Source organism: Solanum stenotomum, chromosome 12 (assembly GCF_019186545.1).
Source record: "Solanum stenotomum isolate F172 chromosome 12, ASM1918654v1, whole genome shotgun sequence".
NCBI classification, from domain to species: domain Eukaryota; kingdom Viridiplantae; phylum Streptophyta; class Magnoliopsida; order Solanales; family Solanaceae; genus Solanum; species Solanum stenotomum.
The window spans coordinates 26,530,105-26,558,084 of NC_064293.1; the positions used below are offsets into that span (position 1 = coordinate 26,530,105).

At 32.7% G+C, this 27,980-nt stretch overlaps 2 protein-coding genes and 1 pseudogene across 2 annotated transcripts; 2 read left to right on the forward strand and 1 right to left on the reverse strand.

Annotated features, from left to right (window-relative positions):
• Nucleotides 1–20: 20 nt before the first annotated feature.
• Nucleotides 21–5,905, reverse strand: LOC125848528 (probable leucine-rich repeat receptor-like protein kinase At1g35710). Its single transcript, XM_049528412.1, has 10 exons — nucleotides 5,865–5,905; nucleotides 4,884–4,955; nucleotides 3,588–3,659; nucleotides 3,017–3,082; nucleotides 1,881–1,952; nucleotides 1,403–1,468; nucleotides 1,257–1,328; nucleotides 1,059–1,130; nucleotides 884–955; nucleotides 21–111 (listed from the first exon to the last, which is right to left on the reverse strand). The coding sequence occupies exons 3-10, from the start codon at nucleotides 3,620–3,622 to the stop codon at nucleotides 36–38; spliced, it is 531 nt and encodes a 176-aa protein (XP_049384369.1). The 5' UTR covers nucleotides 3,623–3,659; nucleotides 4,884–4,955; nucleotides 5,865–5,905; the 3' UTR covers nucleotides 21–35.
• Nucleotides 5,906–13,962: 8,057 nt separating this feature from the next.
• LOC125848516 (MACPF domain-containing protein CAD1) lies at nucleotides 13,963–19,987 on the forward strand. Its single transcript, XM_049528400.1, has 6 exons — nucleotides 13,963–14,457; nucleotides 15,653–15,891; nucleotides 16,444–16,639; nucleotides 16,778–16,961; nucleotides 17,602–17,756; nucleotides 19,217–19,987. The coding sequence occupies exons 1-6, from the start codon at nucleotides 14,173–14,175 to the stop codon at nucleotides 19,850–19,852; spliced, it is 1,695 nt and encodes a 564-aa protein (XP_049384357.1). The 5' UTR covers nucleotides 13,963–14,172; the 3' UTR covers nucleotides 19,853–19,987.
• Nucleotides 19,988–20,248: 261 nt separating this feature from the next.
• On the forward strand, nucleotides 20,249–27,279 carry LOC125848524 (oil body-associated protein 2A-like; annotated as a pseudogene).
• Nucleotides 27,280–27,980: the final 701 nt, after the last annotated feature.

The following is a 27,980-nucleotide window of genomic DNA, read 5'->3' on the forward strand; positions in this document are numbered from 1 at the left end:
GGTGCAATCCAAAGAAAATCAGAGTCAACATGCACTTACAAATATACTAAGTTCACCAACTTCATGAAGCTTGGAGGCAATTCACCAACAAAATAATTGGTGCTTAGGTACCTGAAATCATTTGCTGGCTACTTTGACAATTTGAAGGAAGGATATACAACATTGCAGTTTTCGCTTCTTTTCTTTTTCCATACAGTTCAGATCATAAATATCATTTATTTTCTGCCATATGATATAGTCATGAATGAATGGATCCATGTGCAACTGATAACTCTACAATTCCCATGAATTGGGGATTAAGTATCTCAACCTTGTCATTAGGCGAAACCATTAGTGATAAGTTGTGTAATTAGCTCAAAATTGCTGTTATGGACCGTATTTCAGATTTTGTTGGATAATTCCTTATTTAACAAATATCAGAGATTCGTCGAACATTGGCATAAATAAATGGATGAATAGACAGAACTAGATGTGTTAACACAAGTCAGTCCAATCCTTTCCAATATTGACAGCATTCTCTGAAAAAGAAAAAAATTGACTCAAAATGCAAAGCCGAATTTCTTTTTTTATTCTTGTTTTTGCGTACACTTAAGAGCAAAAGAGACCTAAACAAACCCTAAAACATCAACTTTACCTGAAAAACTAGCCAAACCATAGTATATATCTAAATATGTCCTACAGATGTATGTCTAGGTTGAAGAAACACAAAACAAAGGGAAAAATGAAAAAGCATGAGAATTACTATTGGTGTCTAATATATATGCACAATTCTCTGCTTAGCTATGCTAGAAACTAAGGTTTCATCACGCCAAGTTAAAAAAACAAAAAAAATGTATTATCAATATAGTGAACCAATGTGAAATTAATCGACTGTTGTACTTACAGTTCCTGCAGCTGTGTAAGATTCCCAAGCTGCTGTGGGATGTGACCTGAGAGGTGATTCTCATTCAGATATCTACAGTAAATTTCAAACCAGAACAGATCATCAAAATGAGAATAGAAAGAAGAAGAGCGATAAAGAGGATGTGTAATATTTTTCTAGCTACTCATAGTCATACAAAATCTCAAGATTGGACATGTTCCCCAGCTCTTCAGGAATGCTTCCACTTAGTAAGTTGAAGTGTATGGCTCTAAATAGATGTACGTACCAAAGGAAAAAAAAGATAGTCATGAGTCTGATTAACTGAATTATTCAGCAAAAGAAGTAGAAGGTAACAGAAAACAAAAATGAAAGGATATATGATCATGATACTTACAAAGTAGTTAAGTTTTGGAGAGCACCAAATTCACGAGGGATTTGGTTGTTAAAGGAATTACCGCCTAGAGACCTACATTTTGAGGAAACAATTTCATGATCATATATAAAAAATTGCTTTGATCAAGTAGCGATCGAATTACTCACAGAATCTGTAAGTTGTTCATCTGAAATGGCAACAAGTCTCCACTGAAGCAGTTTTCATAAAGCCATCTGTAGAACATAACACTTTATTTGGTAAGAAAAGATAATACAGATTGCAGATCACTCCAAGTCAAACAAATTAAGAGAGATCAGGGGTGTGTTTGGTTTTCCTAGAAAATGTTTTCTTGGAAAACAAGTTGATTTTTGACTTATTTTCTCATGTTTGGTTGGTGAGTAGAAAATATTTTCCGAAAAAGATTTTGTGTTTTATTTATGAATGAAAAATGTTTTTGAAAAATTTCTTTTTTTAGTAGAGTAGAAAATAATTGTTGAAATTGAAAATATTTTTTAAAAACAAACTTAATTTTTTTTTGGGGGTGAGGGCTGGTAGGGGGTGGGTGGGGGTGGGGGCGGGTAGCCTAAAGCGAAATTTTAATTAAGCTTGTGATTTGAAAAAGGACATATATCGTAAACCACTCACAGTTCCTCAAGCGATGTTAGGTTGAGAAATGATTTAGGGAGTGATCCATTAAGCTTGTTGGTGCCTAAATTCCTGAAGCATCCATCCATGCCAAGTTAGAAATGGAGTAAATCATTAATCAACATATATAGACTACTACATTGCAATTTTACAAAATCTTATTTCTCTCCTTCCAAATAACCAGCATGATTGCTAAGTAAAGGAGGCAACAATTGATAAATTCGCAAGTAATGAAAAAAACTATTTTTTAATTTGTTTGAAAGAAAATTTCCAAATAAACTTATTTGCCTATCCAGTTAGAAATAATTACTTTAAAAATTATTTAGAAATAATTTTATATGTGGTATTATGGGGATTTATTTTCTACGAATTTTATTGAGAATTTATTTCTTGAGGATTTACTTGGAAATTTTTTTACTTGTAGACCACACATCCCTCAATAAGATCGATATGGACTCTTCACAATTTTTTGCACTATACAGTGTGTCTGTTGTATCCTAAAGAGATTTGTTCATGACTGACCCTCAAAGCCTACTTTTTCTTTGGGAAACTTATATAAATATACTATATTAAGAAATTATTTACCATTTATAGCAATAACTTTTTTTTACTTGATCACTTTTAATACTTTTATAATATAGTTTTAATACATATTACAGAGAATAATTTATAAAACACATATAATACAAATTTTATTGATAGATAATAAATTTATCGTACATTTTAAAATAATGTGTCAATTTCTTACCAAACAAGCATAATATATTTTAAAACAGTCATAATATATATATTTGCATACATAATTCACTTTTAATACATATTACAACAACAACAACAACAACCCAGTGAAATCCCACTAGGTGGGGTCTGGGGAGGGTAGAGTGTACGCAGACCTTACCACTACCTCGTGGAGGTAGAGAGACTGTTTCCGGGAGATTAATACATATTACAGATTTATCATAATATTACTATGTATTGCTATAAATGATAATAAATCAAAAGTATTGTTAAAATCAACAATTATTAATTAAAATGTACTCATCCAAGGAATTTATCCTATATACCTCAAGATTATATCTCAGTTGTGTATTTATGTAACAAAAATTATTAAATGAAAGTAGCAAAACTGAACTTACAAGTATTGTAAAGACTCCATCTGAAAAGGTGGCAACTTCCCACTCAAGGAGTTATCAGAAAGATCTCTGTAAATCCACATCATTATTTGATAAGAGAAGACACTGAACAGACCATTTTAATTATAATTACAATTAGTAGAATTAAGATGGTGATAAACATGTTTGAAAAGGACCAATTAAGTGATCATGAGGAACTTTTCGATCTTCCCCAGTCCAACCGGATCAAATAAAATAAAAATATAGGCACATTATATAAATATATAATTTAATTTGGCTTTAATATCATTTATATCTTCCAACTTTAATTGTGTGCGCAAGTAACCACTTAAACTTATATAAAATTGAACAAGTAGACACATGCATCATACGTGACACATTACATGTAGGACGCTATGTAGGATGTGAGTTGCCATATAAAATGTCATGTAGGATGCATGTTGTTCAATTTTATACAAGTTTAAGTGTCTACTTATACACACACAAAGTTAGAAGCATAAATGTCAATTGAAGTCAAGTTCAACGACACATTTATCTGTTACGTCTAAAATATGTATAATATATAATAACTCACATATAAGTAATGAATTGTAGGTTGATAATTGACATAGGAATTTCTCCTCGAAGATTGTTTCCGCTTAAATCCCTGACAATTATGAAACGAGTTGAAGCAATAGAAATATAAATCATTAATTAAAATGATTGATTTCATATGGAGCTGCAAGCAAGCAATTGAGTATACATTTCTCTTGCTTTTCTTATAATAACATATAGTATAATTATTATTATTTTGTAGCAAGAGACACAAATGGGTTATAGTTTCAAAGGCAAAATTATTACACGTTAATTATTGATATTAAACTTAACATATTTTTGTATTTGCATGGCTACCTTTAAGGTTTAGGACTAAAATGATGAACTTTTCATACAATAAGGACTATTTTGATTATATGGGATAAATGAAAGATTAAAATAATTATGTTTTTCATACATTAAGAACTATGTTGATTACACAATATATATGAAGGACTAAAATGATCATTTTTTCATATATTAAGGACCATTTCGACTATAAGATATATATATATATATATATATATATATATATATATATATAAAGGACTAAAATAGCTAGTCCAACTCCCATAAATTCAAGACTATTTTGATCATTTTCTCCAATATAGTCACACTTTTAATTCAAAAATAACGTAACTTAGAACATGGAAGAACTTATGGATGTTTAAATTCCACGAAACGTTCTTTGAATTTGAATTATAATGATCTGAATCCATAAATCCTTGATTCTGACACTCAAGCAAATATTTTAACACATAAATTATTTTTTTAATTTTGAACTTATAAATATTTAAATCACATGGATAATCATATAATAATTAGTGATCCTTTGTACGTATTGTTCTCTCTTATATAAAAAAAAAAAGTAGCGAATTAAAGCAATACTCGCTATATATGCTATCTAGCCATCTACAAAACATCCTGATCATTATCAATATGATGTATATTAAACCACTAATTAATTGGCTTGTTAAATCAAACTATCATAGTATAATGCTCCATCTGTCCTTATTTATTGGTTCATTTTTTACTTGACACGCCTATTAACAAAATGATAATTGACATAGTGAGTTTATCATTTTATTCCTATTAATTAATAAAATTTCAAAATCAATTTACCCAGGTTCTACATTGTTCAAAAACATTAACTCTCTAAATAAATTGAGAATATAATAGATAAAAAAATATTGTCTTTTTTTTTATTTATCAAAATTGAACAAGTAAAAAGTGTCTGAGAAAGTATAATTAAGATGAAAAGCAGGTTGAAGAGAAATAGATAAGCATTAATTCTCACAATGTTGTTAAACGAGAAAGATTTCCGACTTCTTGTGGTATTCTCCCGTATAAACTCTGCCCTGCTAAATCTCTGCAAATTTTTAAATATTGTGTTAACAATTCTAGCTAATAGACAAGAAGGAATTAATTTATGCAATATATATAATCAATCAAAGACAATTCTTTTGACAAATTTAAAAATTTGAATTACGTTGATCTGACAACATTTTAGTCCCTCTATCAGTCTATCTTAGAATCACGACACAATACATATGTGCTTGGTTCGACGAAAATATGTTTTTTGGAAAATATCTTTTCAGGTAAGTCAAACTATTTAGAAAAAATAAATTTATATTATATTATATTATATTAAAAATAGGACCCCTAAATATAAAAACTAAATTACCTAATAGCCCTTCTAAATTGTTATTAATAATGTATATGTATTAATTAATAATAATAATATACTTAACAATCATATTCAAATAAAAGAAAATGTATGAAATATGAGGTCCTATACAAAAAAAAATAAAAATAAACAGTTTCAAAGGGTTACGTACAGTTTTGGAAGTTGTAAAGTTTTTACTTTTACTTGATTCAAATTAGTACCTCTGGAGCCACAATAGTTGCTACGGATTCGATACAATCCAGTATACAACATTAGCTAAAATTATATATTTCAGTTAAAAGGAATACATTTAATTTAATTATAGAAATAATAATTTATTCAAAACCTAGTTAACAAAAAAATTATATTGTAGTTCAGAACCCATAAACTAATTAAATCTGGCTCTGCCTTGCACTTTTAACATATCAAGAGAAAATCAAAAAAAAAAAAAAAAACCCCTTAATATTAATTAATCATTTTCCAAATCTATTAAGACTATACATAAATAATATAGCTATATTATGATAAAATGTGTACTTCATTTTGTTCTTTGTTAAGAATAATTCATGAACAAATCAAAATGAAATAAATAGTACGTAAGAAAAGACGTACAATTCCGTAACATGACAAAATGTTTTATTACAGTTGCCACATATAATGTTATCCCATTGATCTGATGTACTCCGGAACTTCTCTTGCCCCCTTCCACTTAGGTTAAGTAAAGCATCGACTGCCCTAACTGTCAAATAAAATTAAAAAGAAAAGTAAGATCTCATTTATTTGCGTGCTCTTTAAATAGTACGATGTGTATATAATTAATTGTGCTTCGAATTAGAAAAGCTATATATAAACTTTACCTTCTACGTCTGGAACGCGCGGCCGAGATCCATTTGCCAAATTACAAGACGATTTGACGACACTAATATTGGTTGCTAAAATAAGCAACAGTACTAATTTGTACAACTTATTAATTGAAACCATATCTATCTCTTCTTTACGCATGCAACTTCTATATTTTAATACATGCATATATATAACTAATGATAAAAGGAATAAAGTTAAAAAAAAAAAAAAAAAACTTTGATTTGATTGACTCCTTAACTAAACACGTGTATGTGTATAGATATAAAGTGGCCTAGCTACATTGATCCATCCGAAGGTAATCACTCGAACACTCTCGTCAAAAAATTATACTGTACAAATAAAAAATAACATTATATATATAATATACAGGTCAAACAAGTTTTTAGAGATATATATATTAAAGTATTGGACATTTTTAACAAAATTTCTAGCTTTACCAGTGTGAATGTATACTTTAATTTGTGCTTTTACAGCTTTTCGAAAGAACTTGTTCTTTTAGCTGGATATGTAATGCTTTAATCGACAAGAAATTTACAAGGAGTATAGTATATATTCGAAGTCATATTATAAGTCATTTTCCTTTGCATAAGTTTTGATGGGTGTGGGTAAAAGGAGTAATTTTGGATGGATCCTAATTTATTTAGCATCAATCAACTTTTATTTATTCCACCTTATCTGATAAGGTGTGTGGACTCTTCTATCATTGAGTAGTGATGCTTTTTTTTTTTTTCAATTTTTTTTTACTATTTAGATGAAGGAACCCATTAAATAAGCTCCAGTTTGAAATATAAATTTTATTTATCATGAATAAAATATTTTAATCGTTGAATATTTGTTAAAGGAATGATACTTTTTATATAAAAAACAAGTTACTATGCGGGCTATTATATGGGAATTTTCACATATAACAATTCAAATAACTCAATTATGCTTCATGCATATAGTTTGCTAATTACGATTCGTAGCTACATGTTAGAGGGAGAAGAAAGGCAAGCGAGATTGGGAGAGTTGAGCGAGAGAGGGAAAAGAGTGGAGAGAGACGAATTGTATATGTATATCTGTCAAATAATTGTGTATATATATGTATTTGTATATCTGGCGAGCGAGATCGGGAGAGGGAGGAGAGAGGCGAGTGAGATTAGGAGGGGGAGGAGAGATGCGAGCGAGAGAGGGTAGAGAGTGGAGAGCGGTTAATTGTATTTGTATATCTGTCATATATATAATTGTGTGTGTATATATATAATGTATTTGTATATATAAATAAGCGACGTAATTACAACTAAAATTAAGTTGCGAGCGCCATAATTAATTCAAACTATAGCTATGTCAAATATAAATGTTCTTATCCGCGTAATTTCCCCTATTATATATATGAATGAGAATTTGAGTATTACTAATACGTGATAAAAAATAATCTTTACCATCTGAAAAAGAATATTACTAGGTTAAATATATGGAGATGGAGGGAAAATTCAGCTAGGTGAAGAGCTCAAGTTTATATATATATATATATTGACTAGTTTATGTGCGACTTGACTAATTCTATTGAGTGTCTGCTACCTTTTATCAAGTATAGATACTGAGTAAGTTTGTGTGTTGATGCTTGGACAAATGAAAAGAACTTACCTAGTGTTTTTGCCTCGCACTAATCACATTTGTACTTGGAAATTCTTATCTTACTTCATTGATTATTGTGCCACTAATAACCAAAAGTTAAACTAAATTAGAAGAATAATAAAACTCTCTTCCTTCAATTATGGTCTTTAATCTCTCCAGAGTTCCCTTCTGCCTTCTTTAGTATTGATATGTTGCTTTAATTAGTCTCCAAGATATTTACAGGAGTATATATTCCAAGTCATATAAGGCATTTTCCTTGGCTTTGATTTTTTGAACTCCTTTATCATTGAGCTGTGGTGCTTTTCTAAAAACAAAAACAAAAAAATTGATTATTTATTAGATGAAAATAATTAGCTATATATACATTCAAGGAAAAAGTTATCTTATAGCCTAGTCCTACGACAAATAAATGATTTAGCAATAATTATATAATTATCCCTAAAAAATATTTTTTCCATTAAATATCCTTTTTATTGTAGTGTACGTTAGTGGCCAAATTATAGTATAGCCTTATAGGGTGGCTGAAGTAATATTTCTAGCTAGTGAAATATGAAATCCGAATCTTGATTTGATTTTATTTTTTCTAAAAATGCGCATATACAACAATGAGATACGAAAATTTCCACGTAACGAAAGCAACAGAGTTTTAGTATATAACATTAAAATAATAAAACGATTTCAAAACAGAAAAAGCAACACTTTTTCTTCCATCTCCAATTCCTAAAAAAATTGTGAAGATTTCTTCTCCGAATAGCAAACTTTTATAACAAGTACACAATTATAGACTGTGACTATTTCAATTTAGTTCGCCTTTGTATATAATATATACACTATTTAATTCGTGAAACTAAGTTTAATGATCATGTAAATTATGTATTTGATTATATTCTTTATACTAATTAGATAACCCTCCCCATATAGTTTTGTGCCTTCCAAATAGAGCATGTTGATTTGATTTTTGTTATGATAAAAATAGGGATATATACGCAATTGTTGAAATAGGCAACAAGCGGGACGGATTTAGGAATGTGGAAGGGGTGTTATGTGACACTGCTTTATCAGAAAAATTTACTAAATAGATAAATATAATTAAGAAATAGAAACAAACTGAGTTGCTATATATTATAAGTGACTTTGTCGAATAAAAGATGTGTGTAGCTTAGTTGGTCTTGTGTTGAAATTGCGTTGCGTGTTCAAGCCTCGTGACATTAATTTGAATACATTTCATAAAAAAAGAAAAATTATCAAAAAGATATAATAATATACATAAATTGTGTTTTTTTTTTTTTTTAATATGGTTTTACATAATTTAATTTAATTTTCTTATTTTAAAAAATGACATCGCTTATAAAAAAATTCTGCTTAGGCCACTTACAACATGTTACATGTAAGTAATTTATTTTGTCTTCTCTTCTTGTTTCTCGAGTCCAAGTATGAATTTCATGGCTAGTCCATAAATATAAGTACCACTTGTTTACTATTCTTTTCATCTTAAATTTTTATCGATTTTTCATTTACGTATCTCTTGAAAAATATGAATTAAAAAGGGGTTTATTTTGGTTATCATACCGTTATTCATCTCTAAAGATATAATTTTTTTCATTTAAATATTTACTTTGTTGAGTAATTATAGTCTTCATATAATAATACTAAAAATAGAAGGAGAAAAAATAATAAACTTTTTTAAACTCCTAAAATAACAAATAATTTGAGATATTTTAAAAAAAGAATGACAAATAATTGAAACAGGGAAAGTATATTGCATTATCTCTCCTTTAACCGCACTATATCAAAAATGATTAATTTAACAGCAATAACTTAATTACCATTAAATATGTATTTTTAGCAACAATTAACATTTTTTGTAAATGTCTCTAAAGCCTATAGCGGTACTAAAGCTAATGACAATTAACTTATTAATGTCAATAAAGACTTTAACGTTCTTTATTATTGTGTATATTTATTGTTGCTAAAAGTTATTTTTACTGTAATGCCGTTTATGTGGTTCACAGATAATGTACGTAATGTAGTTTGACTGATAATTAAAGGCATGAAATGATCAAGAAGATGTAGACTATGGAATCTTAAAGTGGAAACAGTACTAACGGGTTCTATAAAATGTTCTGTCATATATATGGTGAGAACTAATAGCTTTTTCTCCCATTAATTTGGAATATGCTTTTTTATTTTCCATAACAAATTAAGAATTTGTATTCTTTACCATTTGAAAAAGAATATTACTAGCTAGGTTACGCTTAAGTTATCTATGACCACTTAAAGTTGTCGTATATTTCACTTGGACACCTCAACTAAGACTTGTACCTATTGAACACCCTATTTATTCAAAAATCATTCCTATTAGACACAAAATATTAACATGCAAAAAAAGTGTGTTTCACACTCCTTGTGTGAGTATAGCAATTAAAAATCATATATTTTTTTTAATTGTTTTCCAGCTTATATACTTAATTTTAAAAAAATAAAAAATAAAAAATAAAATGAAAAAGCTGTCTTCTTCTTCACTACAACCATCCTCTAAGTACGTCTATCTCTCTCTCTCTCTTTACCCTTTTTTATTCTTCTTTTGCTTTTACCTTCATTTTTTAAAAGTTATTATTATATAAATCTAAATCTCAAATATTCTAGCAAAGCTTCATTTTTTTGATAAAAATAATATGAATTGATTATTTTTTTCAGCAAAAGTCGTTATTCTTTTTTAGATAATTATGATAGTAAGTGATTAAAGAAAATAAATCCATAATGGGTGAAAAGATTTGAAAAGGCAATAGGTTTTGACGAAGAAGAAGAAGAGGGGTGGGGGTGGGCGGGGTAGGGGTGGGCATGGGTTGATTGAAAATAATTTTTTATTTTTTTAATTCTTTTTATCTAATTGCCACGTGTCATTATTTTATTGGTCTATCTGCTATGTATTTGTGTTTGAGACACACGCACTTCTGTCTTTCAACAGATTTTCATTTTGTGTTTAATAGATATAAAATTGTTAAGATCAAAATGTTCAATAGGTATTGGCCTAAGTTAAAAAATATGCGGACAACTTTAAGGGATCATATATGATTTAAGCCAGCCAGGTTAATAAATATATGGAGATGGGGAAAAGAAATTAGTCGGGATAAGTGCTCAAGTAAATTTTTTTACGGGGTGTTCCGCTAATTTATACGTATCTTAATTAATTTTATAGAGTATTTCAAAGTAAATTTCATAAATATATAGCAAAGTAATTTCATTTGCAACAAATATATATAGCCTAAGTTTTTATTTACATAAAAAAAACATAGCCCAAAATTAGTGATATATGTACATGCAATAAAATGGTCATATATATTTGTGAGGGGAACTTTCACAAATAGCCACTGTAATAAATTTAATTATGTTCCATAGCTATAGTTTGCATATTTACGGGTTGTAGCTACAATTTAAGTTGCCTCATTTGTGTAATTTGCGGATTTGTATAATTCGCATGTACATTTGTATAATTCAATTATTTTTTTTATAAAATCGAAGTAACGAATTTATACAATTACAAACATCAGAAGTGTAAATAGCTATACAAATTATATTATACAAATTCCGAATTATACAAACGTGCGAATTATACAAAACTAAAAAGTTGAGCCGCGTAATTATAGCTAAAAATAGCTCGTGAATTGTAATTGAGGCAAACTATAATTATGTTAACTAATTAACTAGTATATATTTGCTTATACGCGTAATTTTCCCTATTTGTAATGTATCGATATGTTATATGTGTATATATAATATTTTGATATGGTATAAATAATGTATACTTGTATATAGATGATGTATAGCTATATATCAGAGAAGTATATACATCTATATACATTTGACACAATAAAGTATACATTGCAGACCAATTTTTTTCAATTACAACCAACTTAAATCTCCTTCAAAAAATTCCAAAATTTAGAAATGAGCTTCTATCAATGTTTCAAATCTATGATATATTATTTACTCAAAATTATTCATGTTTATCGCATATTAATTTTAATAATTTGAACTTAAAAATACTCAAATTACTTCTTTGATCATTATGTCACACCCTTATACCAGAAAAGCTCAAGTAATTCATCCATACAAAAATAATGACCTAATGTTAAACCAAATTACAAGAGACTACTCTAGTCTCCAAAACGTTATACATCTTCTATCAACTAGCTACAACACGATTATTTTACCTTTTGTTTCACATTCTAAAGTTCACGTATATATAAGGCGCATCTCTTTGCCTTCTCAATTAAAATGTTCATGTTGGAATTATTCTACTATATTAAACTTAATATTAAAATGATTGTTTGGTCTTCCTAAACTTTCTAAAATAATTATAATAATTGGTTATATTAACTTAATTAACATTTTTGGCTCATCGGATATCCTGTTGGGTGTATTCACTTCAATATATTAGTGTGAGCTTGACATGTTTTTTTTCTTTTTCTTTTGGGGTAATAATTATATATTGCAATTTGCATGTCATATTAGAACATAGTCCATATTTGGGTATAGCAAATACAAATGCAAATTTTGTACGTAGTTGACTTCCAATATTTAAATTTTCAATTTGTACGTAAGCTTTCAATTTATATATATGGTCCATAGGCGTGATTCAAAATCCAAAAAAAAAAAAAAAAAAAAAAAACTTTCCTTTTTAGTTGGTTAACCAACTGGTCCAATTTCTTAAAGGCATGAATATGCACTTTCAAAAAAAAAAAAAAAAGAATTTTGAATATAAGCTTGCACTATTCCAATTTACAATCATCATAAAATTTTATATAGCCAACTTGACATTTAAAATCGACACGCCTTTGACAAAAGTATTAGAAGAAAAAAACAAGTCTATAACGTATAATTTACATTATGAATAATCAACTTAATGATTTTAAAAACCACCAAAGAATGTGATGTAGTAGATAAGGCTGCTCCTTTCTTAATCAGAGGTCTCAAATTGAAGTCTCGAAAAAATCTTTGATAGAGAGCAATTCCCTTGAATGAGGCCCTATAGCGGCACAAATAAAATAAATCAAACTCTAATGCGGATATCGAACATCAAAATAAAAAATAAAACTCTAATGATTTTAATCAAATGTACTTTGATTATTTACTATATATGACAGGGGCAACAAAAATAAATAGCGTGCACATCAATCCAAAACCTTTTACACCTTTTTTACTTTCTTACCATCTTAATAGATTCATTATTTTATTGTTTTATGTTTTGTCATGATATTGATTTATGTTAGCTGTCAATCTAAATGTTCTTATGTTTTGAACCATTTTGCAAAGTTCAAAAAGTAAATTTGATCATTTTCTCTCGTAAAAAAAGGTGCATGTATGGGAAAGTTTTGACTGTTAATTAATATGGGCATGTGATTATAAATATGGTGCGACTTTAAAAAGTTTCAACATAATATTTGATTTTGATATACTTTTGACTTTCAATTTAGAAGGAAGTGTAGTTCATCTTCTGGGTGAAAATCAAACTATTGGACATCACATCATGCTTAATTGATTTGCTTTTGGTAGTGAGTGAAAATTATTTGTCATATATTTTTTTTATTTAAAGAGTATTTTGATATATTTGACATATTATTAATTTTAAATTATGAGATTTAAAAGTCTTATTTATTTTATTAAATTTATGTTAAGTTAAAATAACACAAAACAAATTAACGAAGAAAAGTAGAAAGAACAATTTTCTCTTTTTGACTTCTTAAAAAAATGGGGGGCGAAGAGAAGCTTCCTTTAGATTGAAAAGAACAATAAAAAACCAAAAGAATATTTATCCTTCTTTTTCACTAACAAAAAAGAAGTCAATGGTTTTATTTTTTTCTCTTATAAACTAAAGTGGTAAAACAAAAAAGATAAAGCAACATTTTACCTTTCTTTTACCATTTTATAGTAAAAGAAGAAAGGTTGAAGAAAGAAAATAGAAGACTGACAAACTAGATTGTGATGAAATGATTGATATTTAATTATTCTTAATGAAATGTCGATTCAAGAAATTTCATGGAAAGAGCCTGTTAAAAAATGAATCATATACTATAAATTTAAATTAGTCAAACTTTAATATTATCGAAGATCGAATAAAAAAAGAAAAGAAAAATGGAAGACTGGTCAATTGGGGAATCTTGAAACCAACGCGTTTTCTTTGCCATTATTGCACTCAAATGAACAAACACCAACTAATTCACAAAGTTCAAAGTCCAACCTCTGACTCACCAAACAACAACATTCAAAAAAACAAACAATTCAACAAAAACACCAAAGAAAACTAGAAATTACTCTCCATTGAACCAAAACAAAGCAAAAAGTTTCAATCTTTATTGATAATTTTTGGAATTGGAATGAAGAACAAGTCACCATCAGTACTACTCTGCTGTGTTTGTTGCCAATAAACAATCTTTGTATGGAGGATTCAAACCCCAAGAAAAGTTTAGCCTCAGATGCTTTAATTACTACTCTCAGCAACTCAATCCAAGCTCTGGGTAGGGGATTTGATGTCACTTCTGATATTAGGCTTCTGTATTGTAAAGGGGCTCCAGGGTCTCGTTTAGTTCATCTTGATGAGGAAAATCGTGTGGATCTTTTGCACCCAGATGGGGGTATTTTGCTGCCAAATGTTACTGTAGACATTGAATGTTCACAAGAGTTGAGAACCATTGAGGCCACACCTGTTTTTACCTTCCATGAGGTCAGCTCACTTTCCTATCAATTTGGGAGTTTTTAGATTATGTGTGTGGTCCTCATCTTTTAAGTTTATTAAATGATGTGCTAAATTGGTTGTATTTATTTGGTTTTTCAATTTCTTAATTTTGTTTAGTAGGTAATTATTTCTGCATTTGTTAAATAGCTGTATTGGTAAGGGTTGGTATTAGTTTCTTGTTTTTGTGTAATATGGTAATGATGGTCAAGGTAAGATAAACTATTTGAGTTTAGGCTTAATGGAGATTTGGATGACTAGATCATAGTGATTGTACACTGCTGTGATTTTGGTGTGTACATATGATTCCCCTAATCTATATTTAATTGGATAGTTTCTCTGGTATTTGAATCATGGAGCTCTGCCACTTATTTGAAGACCCCTTTTTGGTGTCTATTTTCCTGGCTTGGTGAAGTGGGGCTGTCTGTATTACTCAAAATGCTGGTTTTTTGGTTGTCCTCAAGCATGACTTGGAGGGGTCTCTACTTGTTTATACTGACAAATAGTGATGATAAAATGGTTACTACAGTAATCTCCAATGGGCATTCAAGGAGCTGTGCATAAAACTTTGATGAACTTGAAATGTTTTGAGAAGTAACCTATATGGAACTTTTGATGCGTTTATTTGTGACCAGGCCAAGAGTCATTGATATTTAACTGCACAAGATACCATCTTGCCACCTTATGTAGAAATTGTTGAAAATGCACGACATATAGCCAAGCGGATAGTTTTTAGTTTCCCAGTGGCAATTTTTTCTACTTCAGTATGAAATCATGCCATTTTCTGGATCAGTATGTATTCTTCCTGAACCGTAGACACTATCTTTCATCAAAGATTCTGTCTTGGTTTTCTTGCATGATCATTTTCTGAGGCTATGTTTTCCTGTTGCCAAATTTATACACTGATAGAAGGGGAGGTGTAATCAAAGTGCACGCGGGAAGGGACTCACCAACTATGAAAACTGAGAGAGTTTAAAAACACAATAGAGATGACCCTCCCCTCCAAAAATAGGCAGGTCTTTGTTGCTTTCTTTCCAGGATACCAACCTAGCTTCTGTTTTCATATTAAGCATTATCCATCTCACTATATATGCTCCTTCTCCAGTGAGTACTTGCAGGAGATGTTTACAGTTTACTCCTGTCCCATTAATTATGTATTTAAATTGCCTCGTGCTTGAATTTCCAGATGGCAAAATACTTCAATGCAATCTCCAATATATCTGGTGATGTCCCACTTGGAAGCTTTAACTCCATGTTTAACTTCACTGGTTCATGGCAACAAGATGCAGCAGCTACTAAATCCCTTGCCATGATTGGACATGTTATCCCACTCTTTACAGTGAGATTGGTTAAGTTAGACTTACTTCTACGGGATGAAATTAAACGTGCTGTTCCATACTCTTGGGATCCTGCATCACTGGCAAGGTGAAGTATCTAACATCAACCTACATTTCAACATTTTGGTTTTTAATGATACTGTCATTTTCTTTTGATAGCAAGTTATTATCGCATTCAGATTTCTTTCTAATGATCAGGGAAGAATACAAGCAGTTGTCATTTCTCTATGGTGCAACTGTTGCATCTTTTTACTTTTCTTTTCTTTCTGAAATTGCATGAACTTGAGGAGGGGGAGACATATAACAATTTATAGGTCCCCGTGCTCCAGTACTATTGATATTCTTGTGCTCCAAATAGTAATCCCCTTAGATTCTTACTGTTGTTAACCTTAATAGCTATGTGCAGCTAGAAGAATTTTTCTTTGCAATGCAAGCTTCTTATGCCCTGAACTTATGTATGCGAAAATTGTGGATGTATAATAGGCCAAAATGTGCTGAACTCTGTCTTTTCTGCTTTTTGAAGTACGCCTCATTATCGATATCTGTATGAGAAACAGCCTCACTGATCCAAGTATAAATTAAAGCATCAATTTTTTTGTCCAATTCTTCGCTGTTTCTGATTTTGATATTCTTCTTTCAGCTTTATTGAAAACTATGGCACCCATATTGTCACCTCCGCGACGATCGGTGGTAGGGATGTAGTTTATATTAAACAACACCAGTCATCTCCTTTGTTAGTTTCAGACATTGAAAACTATGTGAACGACATTGGAGAGCAGAGGTTCTCTGATTCGAAGAATCTCTCAAGTGCCGGACCTTTAAGATATAAGGACAAGGTTAGCATATATTATGTCTCAAATTGTAGGCTTTTGGATACAGTAGTGTTTAACTGACTTCTTGAAATCTGTTTCTTCAACATACTCCCATATTCTGTAAATTGAACATTCAAAATTATTGAAATTATCCTACTGCAGGATGTTACAGTTATTTTTCGCAGAAGAGGAGGTGATGACCTGGAGCAGAGTCACGACAAGTGGGCAAGCACTGTAGAGACATCACCAGATGTGATCAACATGACATTTACTCCCATTGTGTCATTTCTTGAAGAGGTGCCTGGAATAAAGTACCTGAGCCGCGCAATTGAGTTATACTTAGAATGTGAGTATTGTATCCTATTACTCTTCATTCCTCTTTGTTTGCATGCAATTTTGATTCATTCTCTACTGGTTTACTTTTCTAAATCAAATGAGCAAGAACTCCAAGAAAATAGTTAATATTGGTAATCCAGAATGGTTGTACTGTAGTTCTTGAGGATTGCTCTTTCGTCTTCAGATGCATCTCAAATAGTCCTCCCACCGACCCAAAGAGCATGATGGGGTCTGGAAGACTAGGGTCAAATCATCTATTTATTTTTTGTGAAATAGATGTTATGTATTTAGAAACTACACATAGTATTCACAGCTTTTATAGTTAAAAGTACTTGAAAATGTTTGAAAAGAACTGTTTGAATCCCTAAAACTAACATTGTTCTATAAAATGGGAAAAGGGAGTAGCAGAAAAGCCATATTCCAAGTCATTTATGTTCTTTAGAATAAAAGATTTCGCAGCTCTCTGAGTTGATGGGACTTCAGGGTCCGTCATCCATGGGGGGATGAGTGTTGGAGAATGAATAGCTAGCATGTGAATAATTTCCATGCATGTGTAGGCTGAGAATCCCATATTTGTGCTCTAAATATGAGTCAAACTTCTCAGAACATGTTTTTTCGTTGTCTGATGTATTTCGTTACAATTTTTTCAGACAAGCCACCAATAGAAGATTTACAGTATTTTTTAGATTTCCAAATAGCTCGTGTGTGGGCTCCAGAGCAAAATAACCTTCAAAGAAAGGAGCCTGTATGTTCATCCCTACAGTTCAGTTTGATGGGTCCTAAGCTCTATATTAGCCCAGATCAGGTATTCTTCAATCTTTTGTCCAGATTTGTGAACATATCACTATCTACAGGTTTAACATTGAATTGCCGAAGGATCTTGTTATTCCAACATTGCATGTTGTAATTTTTTTCTTTCATATGGAGGACCTAAATGAAGAAGTACGAACTGGAATAACTCTAGAAAACTTCTGATTAATCCAGTGCAAGTCCATTATGTCACTTGTGATAATCCCATGCCCTGCTAATTTTTCTTTTCAATATTATATTTTACAATCTTAATAATTAAGCAGATTGAAACCAAAAAATGTGCAACTGTAACTTCATGATTAATTCATATGTAGTAAGCTGACAGAATACCGTCCGAGTACAATATCTAAAGGGTTTGATAGTGGACTAGCTCAGTAAATGTTGATTCCCTTGTTTAATGGTAAATCAACTAGAAGTCTAATGTACTGTAGCATATTTTTGTTCTTGAATGGTGAGGAATTAAAATTGTCACAACTATCTGACTGCTGAGGTTTTCTCCGGAATGTGGATTTAGGAACAACTCTCTAGTAACGGTCCTTGACATGCATTTGGAACTACCATGTTAATGTAGTTGACTGATGCATTTGTTTGCAATCACAACCTCAAAATTTTCTTGTGAACATTCCTTGTAACTATCTAAAATAAATTTTATAGTCCTTAACATTGGTTGACTTGTATGGTCGACTGCCCCAACTAATGTAATCAGTTCCTATTCGGCAGCACTGCTACTTGTATCATGACAATTTGACTATCATCATAGGGAATGCAATGCAACAATAGATGAACCAGAAACAATATGTAAAGTAGAACAAATTAGATATCATTTGCCGTTTACCCTAGAATTTGGTAAATAATCAGCAGCATTGAACATCAAGGAGCTCTCTGAAAACAAAAGTTACTTACATGGAAACAAAAATTGAATATACTCATGTGCACACGCACATACGCGCATGTTTGTGTTTGCATTTTGAGCAAAGTGAAACCCTCCAACATGGTCAAAGCAACTCGTGCTCAAGCTTCACATGAAAGATATCTTGCCTGGAATGGCTCCCACACTTCATTTACCTTGTAATGTTGTTGAAATGCTTTCTTACCAATTCATAAATAATCGATTAATCAGAAGAGTACTATTCTGATGGTCCCAAACATTGTCTTTATAAGAGAGCGACATAGTAGTATGATTTATAATTTTTATGTCGCAATATGAGCTGGATCTAAGCATAACATGAAGGAGCTTATGAGTTAAACAAATAAGAAACTACAAGAACATTGCGCCTCAAACCATGAATATTGCAGAAGTATAAATGCATTGGTATAGCGAGCTGATCTACTAGGTTGGGGGATTACTGGATGGTTATCTGTGTGGAAATTTTATCTAGACAAGTGTTAATCAATATCAACTCGTTGCTAGTTCAAATATTATTCTTTCACTAAATCACAGCACCACTTTTTCAGGTGACAGTGGGTCGTAAGCCAGTGACAGGGCTCAGGCTCAGCCTAGAAGGTAACAAGCAGAACCGTCTTTCAGTCAATTTGCAGCACCTGGTTTCTCTTCCCAAGATCCTTCAACCCCACTGGGATGCACACATGGCTATAGGTGCTCCAAAATGGAAAGGTCCTGAGGAGCAGGATAGCAGATGGTTTGAACCAATCAAATGGAAAAATTTCTCCCATGTAAGCACAGCACCAATTGAACATACTGAGACTTCCATTGGAGATCTCTCTGGTGTTCACATTGTAACGGGGGCTCAGCTTGGTGTTTGGGATTTTGGTGCCAAGAGTGTCTTGCATCTTAAACTCCTCTTTTCCAAGGTACCTGGCTGTACAATAAGAAGATCGGTATGGGATCACAGTCCATCAAATCTATCAGCAGTACAAAGGATTGATGGTTCTTCAACTTCACTTCAGAACGAAAACAAGAAAGGTGATACTTCCAGCCAAACAGGGAAATTGGCAAAAATTGTAGACATGACAGAAATGTCAAAGGGGCCACAGGATGCACCAGGACACTGGTTGGTAACAGGAGCTAAACTTGGAGTTGATAAAGGAAAAATTGTGCTAAGAGTGAAGTATTCCTTGTTGAATTATTAATGCGTTGTGTTGTATGTGAGATTAAAGCATTCTTTGGATAGTTTAGATATCATGTTATTCTTCTGTAAATTATGTTAGCATTGATCATTCATTTTTGTTAAGGCTATTTTATAGCCACCAGATCAGTGTACTACTTTTGGGTGTATACTATGAAAAAATTCCAGGATCTTACTAACTTTTTCTGTACTGAGACTGAATTAAAAATGTTTTTTTTTTTAAAAGTCAAAATCAGACAAATGAATTAAAACTGGAGTTCCAGCTAATCTATGACATGCTAGTTAATGCTACGTGGGATCTAAACAAAGTATCCACGTCCTTTCTTCCACCTCTATAATTCTCAGTTTCTCTTCTCTCCCAAATCATAGAAAATTTGAGTACTCTTCAATTTTTTCATCATAAACCATATTATTTATGGCTTCTAGTGATGAGGCACCAGGGGCGATGCCTCCAGGTGACGGCTCTGTTCCTCCAGGAAAATCAATGTCAATTGGGCAGCATGTTTTATAGACAAAGGCGCTCAATTGATGCAGTCCTTGAAACCAATCAAGGAGATGAGCCAACATGTTTGCACTTTCGCTATGTACAGCCATGATATCACTCGACAGATCGAGACTCATCACTATGTGAGTCGAGTCAATCAGGATTTCCTCCAGTGTGCTGTTTATGATTCCGACGATTCTAAAGGACGTCTTATTGGTAATTCATTTTAATTCTTGATTTGTTTGATGTTGAGTCGATCTTCTCACTATTTCAATGATTCCTATAGCATAATTTTTTCATGAATTTGCTGTGAAAAAAACCTGTGGACATGCAAATGGTGATTAGTTTCTGTCTCGGCTGGCGATGGGAGCTAGCTTTTAAGTTTGAATTAAGCCGATGATATCGGTTGTAGTGAATGTTTGTGATAGTGCAGGAATAGAATATATAATATCAGATCGAATCTTTGAAACTCTTCCAGCAGAAGAACAGAAGCTCTGGCACAGTCATGAATACGAGGTAATTGATTTCAATTTTGTCATTTAACTCGTTCTTAAATTCTTTGACATTCTAAATTATTCAAAAACTTTGTACTAATTGACAAATTAATACTTTTAGGGGTAAAAGTCCTATTTGAAAACTCTGAATATTTTGAATGTACAGATTATAGCAGGACTTTGGGTGAACCCAAAAGTTCCAGAGATGGTCCAAAAGCAAGAACTGAAGAATCTTGCTCCAACTTATGGCAAGTTTTGGTGCACCTGGCAAGTTGATCGAGGCAAGTCTTAATACCTTTATTTCCTTTAATTTTGAGAAATTATGCCTTTGAATGGTATGTTTCAACACAAAAAAAAAAAAGAAATAATCTTTCCGTCTGAAATGCTGAGACTCGTCCCCAGGCTTAAACTTGTTGAAATTGCAGCTAGCGAGCTTGACTAATAAGATAGAAAAGGGCTTTTCTCGCTTGTTTGAACTTTGAAGCCATATAAGGTTTTTCTTCAATCGGCAAACAAGGGGGGCCGAGGTAATGCTTTACCCCATAGCCCTGGGGCTATTTACAAATAACCGATTAAGAAGTCTCAAATGTACTAGCACTCATCAATTCTCCCATGAGGAACCCCTTTTAGTTATGCTACTAATACTTATTCTGCTTTCAAATGCCCTTTTCTGTTTAGAACCTCTGTTGGAAGGATTAACCTAGCTCTAATGGCTACTGTTACATTGAAGATGCAGAGAGAAAGAGAAAAGAAGATCTGGAAAAATGTAAAATGAACTGCCTTACTTGTATTCATATCTGATCTACTATTTATACAAATGACTAAAGCTAACTGAATTATTAATTATCATAACCGACTAACAGCCTAACAATTAGTCTAACTAACTATGCAACTAATCACAATACAAGCTATACTAACTATTGCTCAAAGTACAATTTACACAGCTAATACAACTAACACTAATTTCCACACTCCCCCTCAAGTTGGGTGGTGAAAAATATCCAACAATCCCAACTTGAATAACATTTCTGTATGCAGTTGCTTCCCTAATGCCTTTGTGAATATGTCTGCCAGTTGATCTCTACTAGCAATATATGATGTTGTAACCAGTCCCTCTTGCAACCTTTCTCTAATAAAGTGACAATCAATCTCTATATGTTTTGTTCTCTCATGATACATAGGATTTGAGGCTATCTGTAAGGCTGCTTTGTTGTCACAGTGCAACTCCATTGGTAAGTCCACTTTGGCACCCAATTCTTTGAACAAACCCTGCAACCACACTAATTCTGCCACTGTGGTAGCCATGCTCCTATACTTTGCTTCTGCTGAGCTTCTTGATACTGTGTGTTGCTTCTTTGACTTCCAAGAGATCAAGGAATCTCCATACTTTATTCCAAAACATGTGACTGACTTCCTGGATAATAAGCAAGATGCCCAATCTGCATCACAATATGCAGTGACCTTCCCTGAATTTCTGCTGCTCATTAGGAGACCAAGTGCAGGTTGTTGTTTGATATACCTGATTACATGTAAGGCTGCTTCATAGTGTGACTTTTTTGGTGCATGCATGAATTGGCTTAGGTGTTGTACTGCATAAGATATATCTGGTCTAGTCATTGCTAAATATAACAGCCTCCCTATGAGTCTTTAATACACTCTTCTATCCTCTAGTTCTGCATCATCACTTGGAGGTTCAAATACTTTGTCATATTCCAGGCTGGTCAGTTTTTGATTTTGTTCCAATGGTGTTGTGGTAGGCTTTCCTCCCCCTAAACCACATTCTGATATTAACTCCAATGCATATCTCCTTTGATTCATTAGGATCCCTTTGGCAGACCTTGCAAATTCTATCCCAAGAAAATACCTTAGTTCACCTAAGTCCTTCATTTTGAAATTGTGATTTAAGATTTTCTTTGCCTCCTGAATAAGTCCTTTGTCATTACCAGTGATCAACAAGTCATCAACATATACAAGTATTATAACAATTCCTTCTTGGTTCCTTTTGGTAAACAAAGAATAGTCCAGTTTACTCTATGTGAAACCAGACTGAATAAGAGCTGTTGTGAGCTTTAAATTCCATTGCCTGCTAGCTTGTTTTAAGCCATACAAGGACTTGAGTAGTCTGCACACCTTATGCTCCCCCTGGCTACCAAGACCTGGTGGCAAAGTCATATAAACTTCCTCCATAAGATCACCCTGAAGAAAAGCATTGTAGACATCCATCTGAAACAAAGGCCAATGAGATTGAGCAGCAATAGAAACAACAGTCCTAACAGTCACCATTTTGACCACTGGAGAAAATGTGTCATGATAATCAAGACCCTCTTGTTGTGTGAAACCCTTGGCAACCAATCTAGCTTTGTACCTCTCAATGGACCCATCAGCCTTATACTTCACCTTGTAAACCCATTTACAACCAATAAGAGTTTTGCCAACAGGAAGGTTCACAACCTCCCAGGTATGATTGGCAGTAAGGGCATCAATCTCCTGATTCATAGCATGGATCCAGTTTGTGTCCTGAGCAGCTTGGACATAGGAGGATGGTTCAGAAATAGAAGAAGAAAAAGCAGTGAGATAGGCTTTGTAGGAAGGAGACACATGAGAGTAGGAAAGACAATTAGATATAGGATGTGTGGATGTGGACTTGGTGATGTAATCTGTATGCCAAAGAGGTGGCCTGGTAGCTCTAGAAGATCTCCTTGGTGGTAGTGGATCATGAGGAGGTACTTCTGGAGATATATGAGGAGAATGAAGAGCAGATGGAGAAAGAGATGGAGAAGAGGTGTTGGTCATGATAGGATAAGGAGCAACATCCAAGGGGTGAGGAAATGCAGATGAAGAAGGAAAAGTGAGAGATGGGGTGATGGATTCAGGGATTAGAAAAGTAGATTTAGGGTGCTTGAAAGGGAAAATGAGTTCTCTAAAAGAGACATCTCTACTAACAAAAAAAGTGTCTGAAGAGATGTTGTAAAGTTTATAACCTTTTTGTGTATCGGAATAGCCCATAAAGACTGAAGGTATGACTTTGGAAAAGAACTTGTCAGTAAAAACTGGTTTAGTGGCATAGCACAGACAACCAAACACCTTAATATGGTCCACTTTAGGAGGATGACCATGGAATATTTCATAAGGTGATTTGTGAGAGAGAATACTGGATGGCAACTTGTTAATGAGGAATGTTGCAGTAAGAACACACTCACCCCAAAATTTTAAGGGTGCATGGGCTTGAAACCTAAGTGCTCTAGCCATTTCAAGTAGGTGTCTGTGTTTTCGTTCAGCAACACCATTTTGTTGAGGTGTGTGGACACAAGAACTTTGATGTATGATACCAAGAGATCCAAAAAGAGAGCTACATTGAGCATTAAAAAATTCCAGACCATTATCAGATCTAACCTTTTTAACAGTAGCTGAAAATTGAGTTTTAATGAGATTAAGAAAGGAAGTAATGTGCACTATAACATCACTTTTCAATCTCAACAAGTAAATCCAGGTCATTCTAGAATGATCATCTACAATTGTAAGAAAGTATTTGTAACCATTGTAAGTACATTGCTTATATGGACCCCAAACATCCATATGAAGAAGTTCAAAAGGAAATACAGACTTTATAGTACTATTAGGAAATGAAAATCGAGTTTGCCTAGCAAGTGGACAAACAAGACATGAGCTGGAGTCTTTATGCTGAAAAGAAGAGTTGATGGAATGAATCTTCTGTAGAACAGCAGTAGGTGCATGTCCAAGTCTGAGATGCCAAAGTGAAGGATCAGCTGGAGTTGAAGATGAACAAGCTAAGGAATGAACTAGTTTAGTGGGTGAAGATGACTTCGTAGTAATTGGAAGTAGGTATAAACCTTCCTTCTCTTTACCAATCCCTATCACCTTTCCAGTGTAGAGGTCCTGAAAGAGGCAAAAAGAAGGATAGAAAGATACACAACAGTGAAGTTCTTTGGTGAGTTTAGAAATTGATAGAAGATTATATTCAAAATGAGGAACTAGAAGTACATTGTGTAGTACACAATTGTTAAACAGTGAAACAGAACCAATGTGTGTAACTTCAGTGGTTTGTCCAGTAGGAAGAAAAACTTGATTGGAGTGTGAAGGTGCAGGTGAGGATTGTAACAAGGATTCCATACTATAAATCATATGATTGGTAGCCCCAGTGTCAATTACCCAAGAAGGTGTGGTTAATCCTGCAGAAAAACACCTAGAGTTGAAGCAAGTAGTAGAGTTGGGAGGTATACCTGCCCTGTTGGCCGTTGCATTCTCCTGTGGGGTTGTGTCATTATCCAATATCTTCATGATGTGCTTGTATTGGTCAGGAGTGAAGGATGGTACAACCATTGATGCAGAGGAGCAATTTCCAGTTTCCAAATCCTCTACCTGTCTACTGATCTGACCTTGATGTCTGTTACCTCCAACTTCAAAACCATTTGTGTAATGAGCATTGTGTGCCTGGTTTCTCTTGTTTCCACCATATCTTTGTGGTTTATCACCTCTAAACCTTTGTCGTTCATCCCCAGATTGTGGCGTCCTTTCAGTTTTGTCTATATTCTTCTTACCATACTTGTGATCAGATGGGTACCCTATGAGCTTATAGCAGTACTTTGTTGTGTGATTTCTCATATGGCAGTGTTCACAATACAAATCATTTGTTTTTTTGAATTTGTTATGGTGCATAGATGACAAAGCAGTTGAATCATTCATATCTAATCGTTGAAGTGGTGAAACTAAAACTGAAATCATATGTGACTGGACTCTTTGACTTTCATCTTGCATGATCATGTTGTAAGCTTGATTTAGATTAGGACTGGGAACTGTCATTAAAATGTGACTTCTAGACTGAGCAAATGTTTCATTTAGTCCCATCAGAAACTGTATGAGTTTTTGTTTCTCTATGTGATCTGCATATTCCCTGTACTTATCACATTCACAAGATGGGAGAGGGACTAGAGAAATGTGTTCATCCCAAAGGTTCCTAAGCTTAGAATAATATTCAGAAACACTAAGAGTGCCTTGGCTCATAGTGCATATTTCTCTATGCAACTGGTAAATTCTAGTGAAATTCCTTTTATCAAATCTTTCCTTTAGATCCATCCAAACATTGTGAGCATTAGATGAAAACATAAGGCCATTTGCCAATTCCTTCGAAACAGAATTGGTAATCCATGACAAAACAAAAGCATTACACCTTTCCCATTCATGCTCTAAATCTCCCTTATACTGCTCTCTTCGACAAGTTCCATCAACAAAGGCTATTTTATTCTTAGCTAACAATGCTACTCTCATAGAATGACTCCAACCTGTATAGTTTTCTATGCCAATTAACTGTTGTGAAATCAGAATGCTACCTGGAGTGTCTGAAGGATGAAGATACAGAGGATTTCTGGGATGAATATCTGTGAATCCAATATGTGTCAAATTTGATTGCAGCGGTGGTGTGGAAGGATCTGATGCAAGTGGATCTCCTCCGGTTTCCATTACTCAAGCTCCTTGTAACAATGCAACAATTGAATTGAATATGATGATGAACCTGGACACAATTTCACCCAAATTCAAATTCTCCAATCTGCAGCTAATTTTCCAGATTTCTTCTGGTATGAATACCTTCGATGATAAGAAACAAAATGGAATAGCTAGGCTTCAATGGAACCTTGCTTTGATACCATGTTGGAAGGATTAACCTAGCTCTAATGGCTACTGTTACATTGAAGATGCAGAGAGAAAGAGAAAAGAAGATCTGGAAAAATGTAAAATGAACTGCCTTACTTGTATTCATATCTGATCTACTATTTATACAAATGACTAAAGCTAACTGAATTATTAATTATCATAACCGACTAACAGCCTAACAATTAGTCTAACTAACTATGCAACTAATCACAATACAAGCTATACTAACTATTGCTCAAAGTACAATTTACACAGCTAATACAACTAACACTAATTTCCACAACCTCAGTCCTATAATCGAAATAGGATCTATTTGCCTGAACCTTACTTCTCTTTTACTGCTGGGGTCATCTCTCTATGTTAAAATACAGTAAACAATCTACTATCACAGGTTATAAATAAGACACTATACATTAATGTCGTCCGAGATGTTGCCTGACATAGGAAAAATGTCATTTTGTGGTGGTGGTTCAGGTGATAGGCTTCCACTTGGAGCACCTGCATTGATGATGTCTCCACAAGGTGTAAATTTGGGCATGGTGGCACCAGAGCTAGTGAAGAAGAGGGACGAAAAATATGGCATTTCTTCAAAGGATTTGGAAAAGACAAGGGCGGATATTGCAGGGCCAAAGACCACCATGAATCCTTACGCAAACTACTGGATGCAAACTGGCAAAGGCTTTGCCATTGATGTGGAACACTCTGATATGAAAAAGACTGCACCTTTTCCATGAAAAATATAATCAATTAGTATAGTGCTCTCTATATATATGCATCAAGTATTAGTATAGTATATCCCATGCTTTCATGTGTTGAATAATGTAATTGATTGAACGTCTCTTTTAGTAGCATAACTCTTGAACTCACCACCTCAAAGTTGGAAGTTGGAAGTGTTTATTATCTGAACAACTCTATTTTGTCAATAATAATATTACTATCTGAACAACTCTATTTTGTCGGTAATAATATATTGAGCATATGATAATGAAAAAATATATCAAGTACATGTATCACCTTAGGCCATCGAGTTTCAATGTCATATAAACTCATAATAATCAATTAATGGAACGCAAATGTATAATGTCATGATTAAATATGTATATTACTCGTCCGTTGCCATGTATGTACTATAATTTATACAGTATCGTTTAATTATGTATGAAATTTAAGAGGTAAAAAAAGTGAAACTTGTACTTTAAAAAAACAAGTCTTAGGTATTTGTTTCAATTTATTTGTATGGTTTGATATAGAAATAATAAAGATGATTTTAAAATTATGTCCACTATAGAAATGTGGACCACTATGCTTCGTAGGCCGAGGCAATTCCGCAGAGATTCAAATTCAAGACCTCTAATTAAAAATGAAAGAGTGCTTACCACTTTCTCGTATGATCTTATTGAATAAGACAGAATATGTTAATTGTTGTTTGTCTTTCTATGATCTTTTGTCTTTACTCTCTGTATCTTGATGAACTCTATCCATGA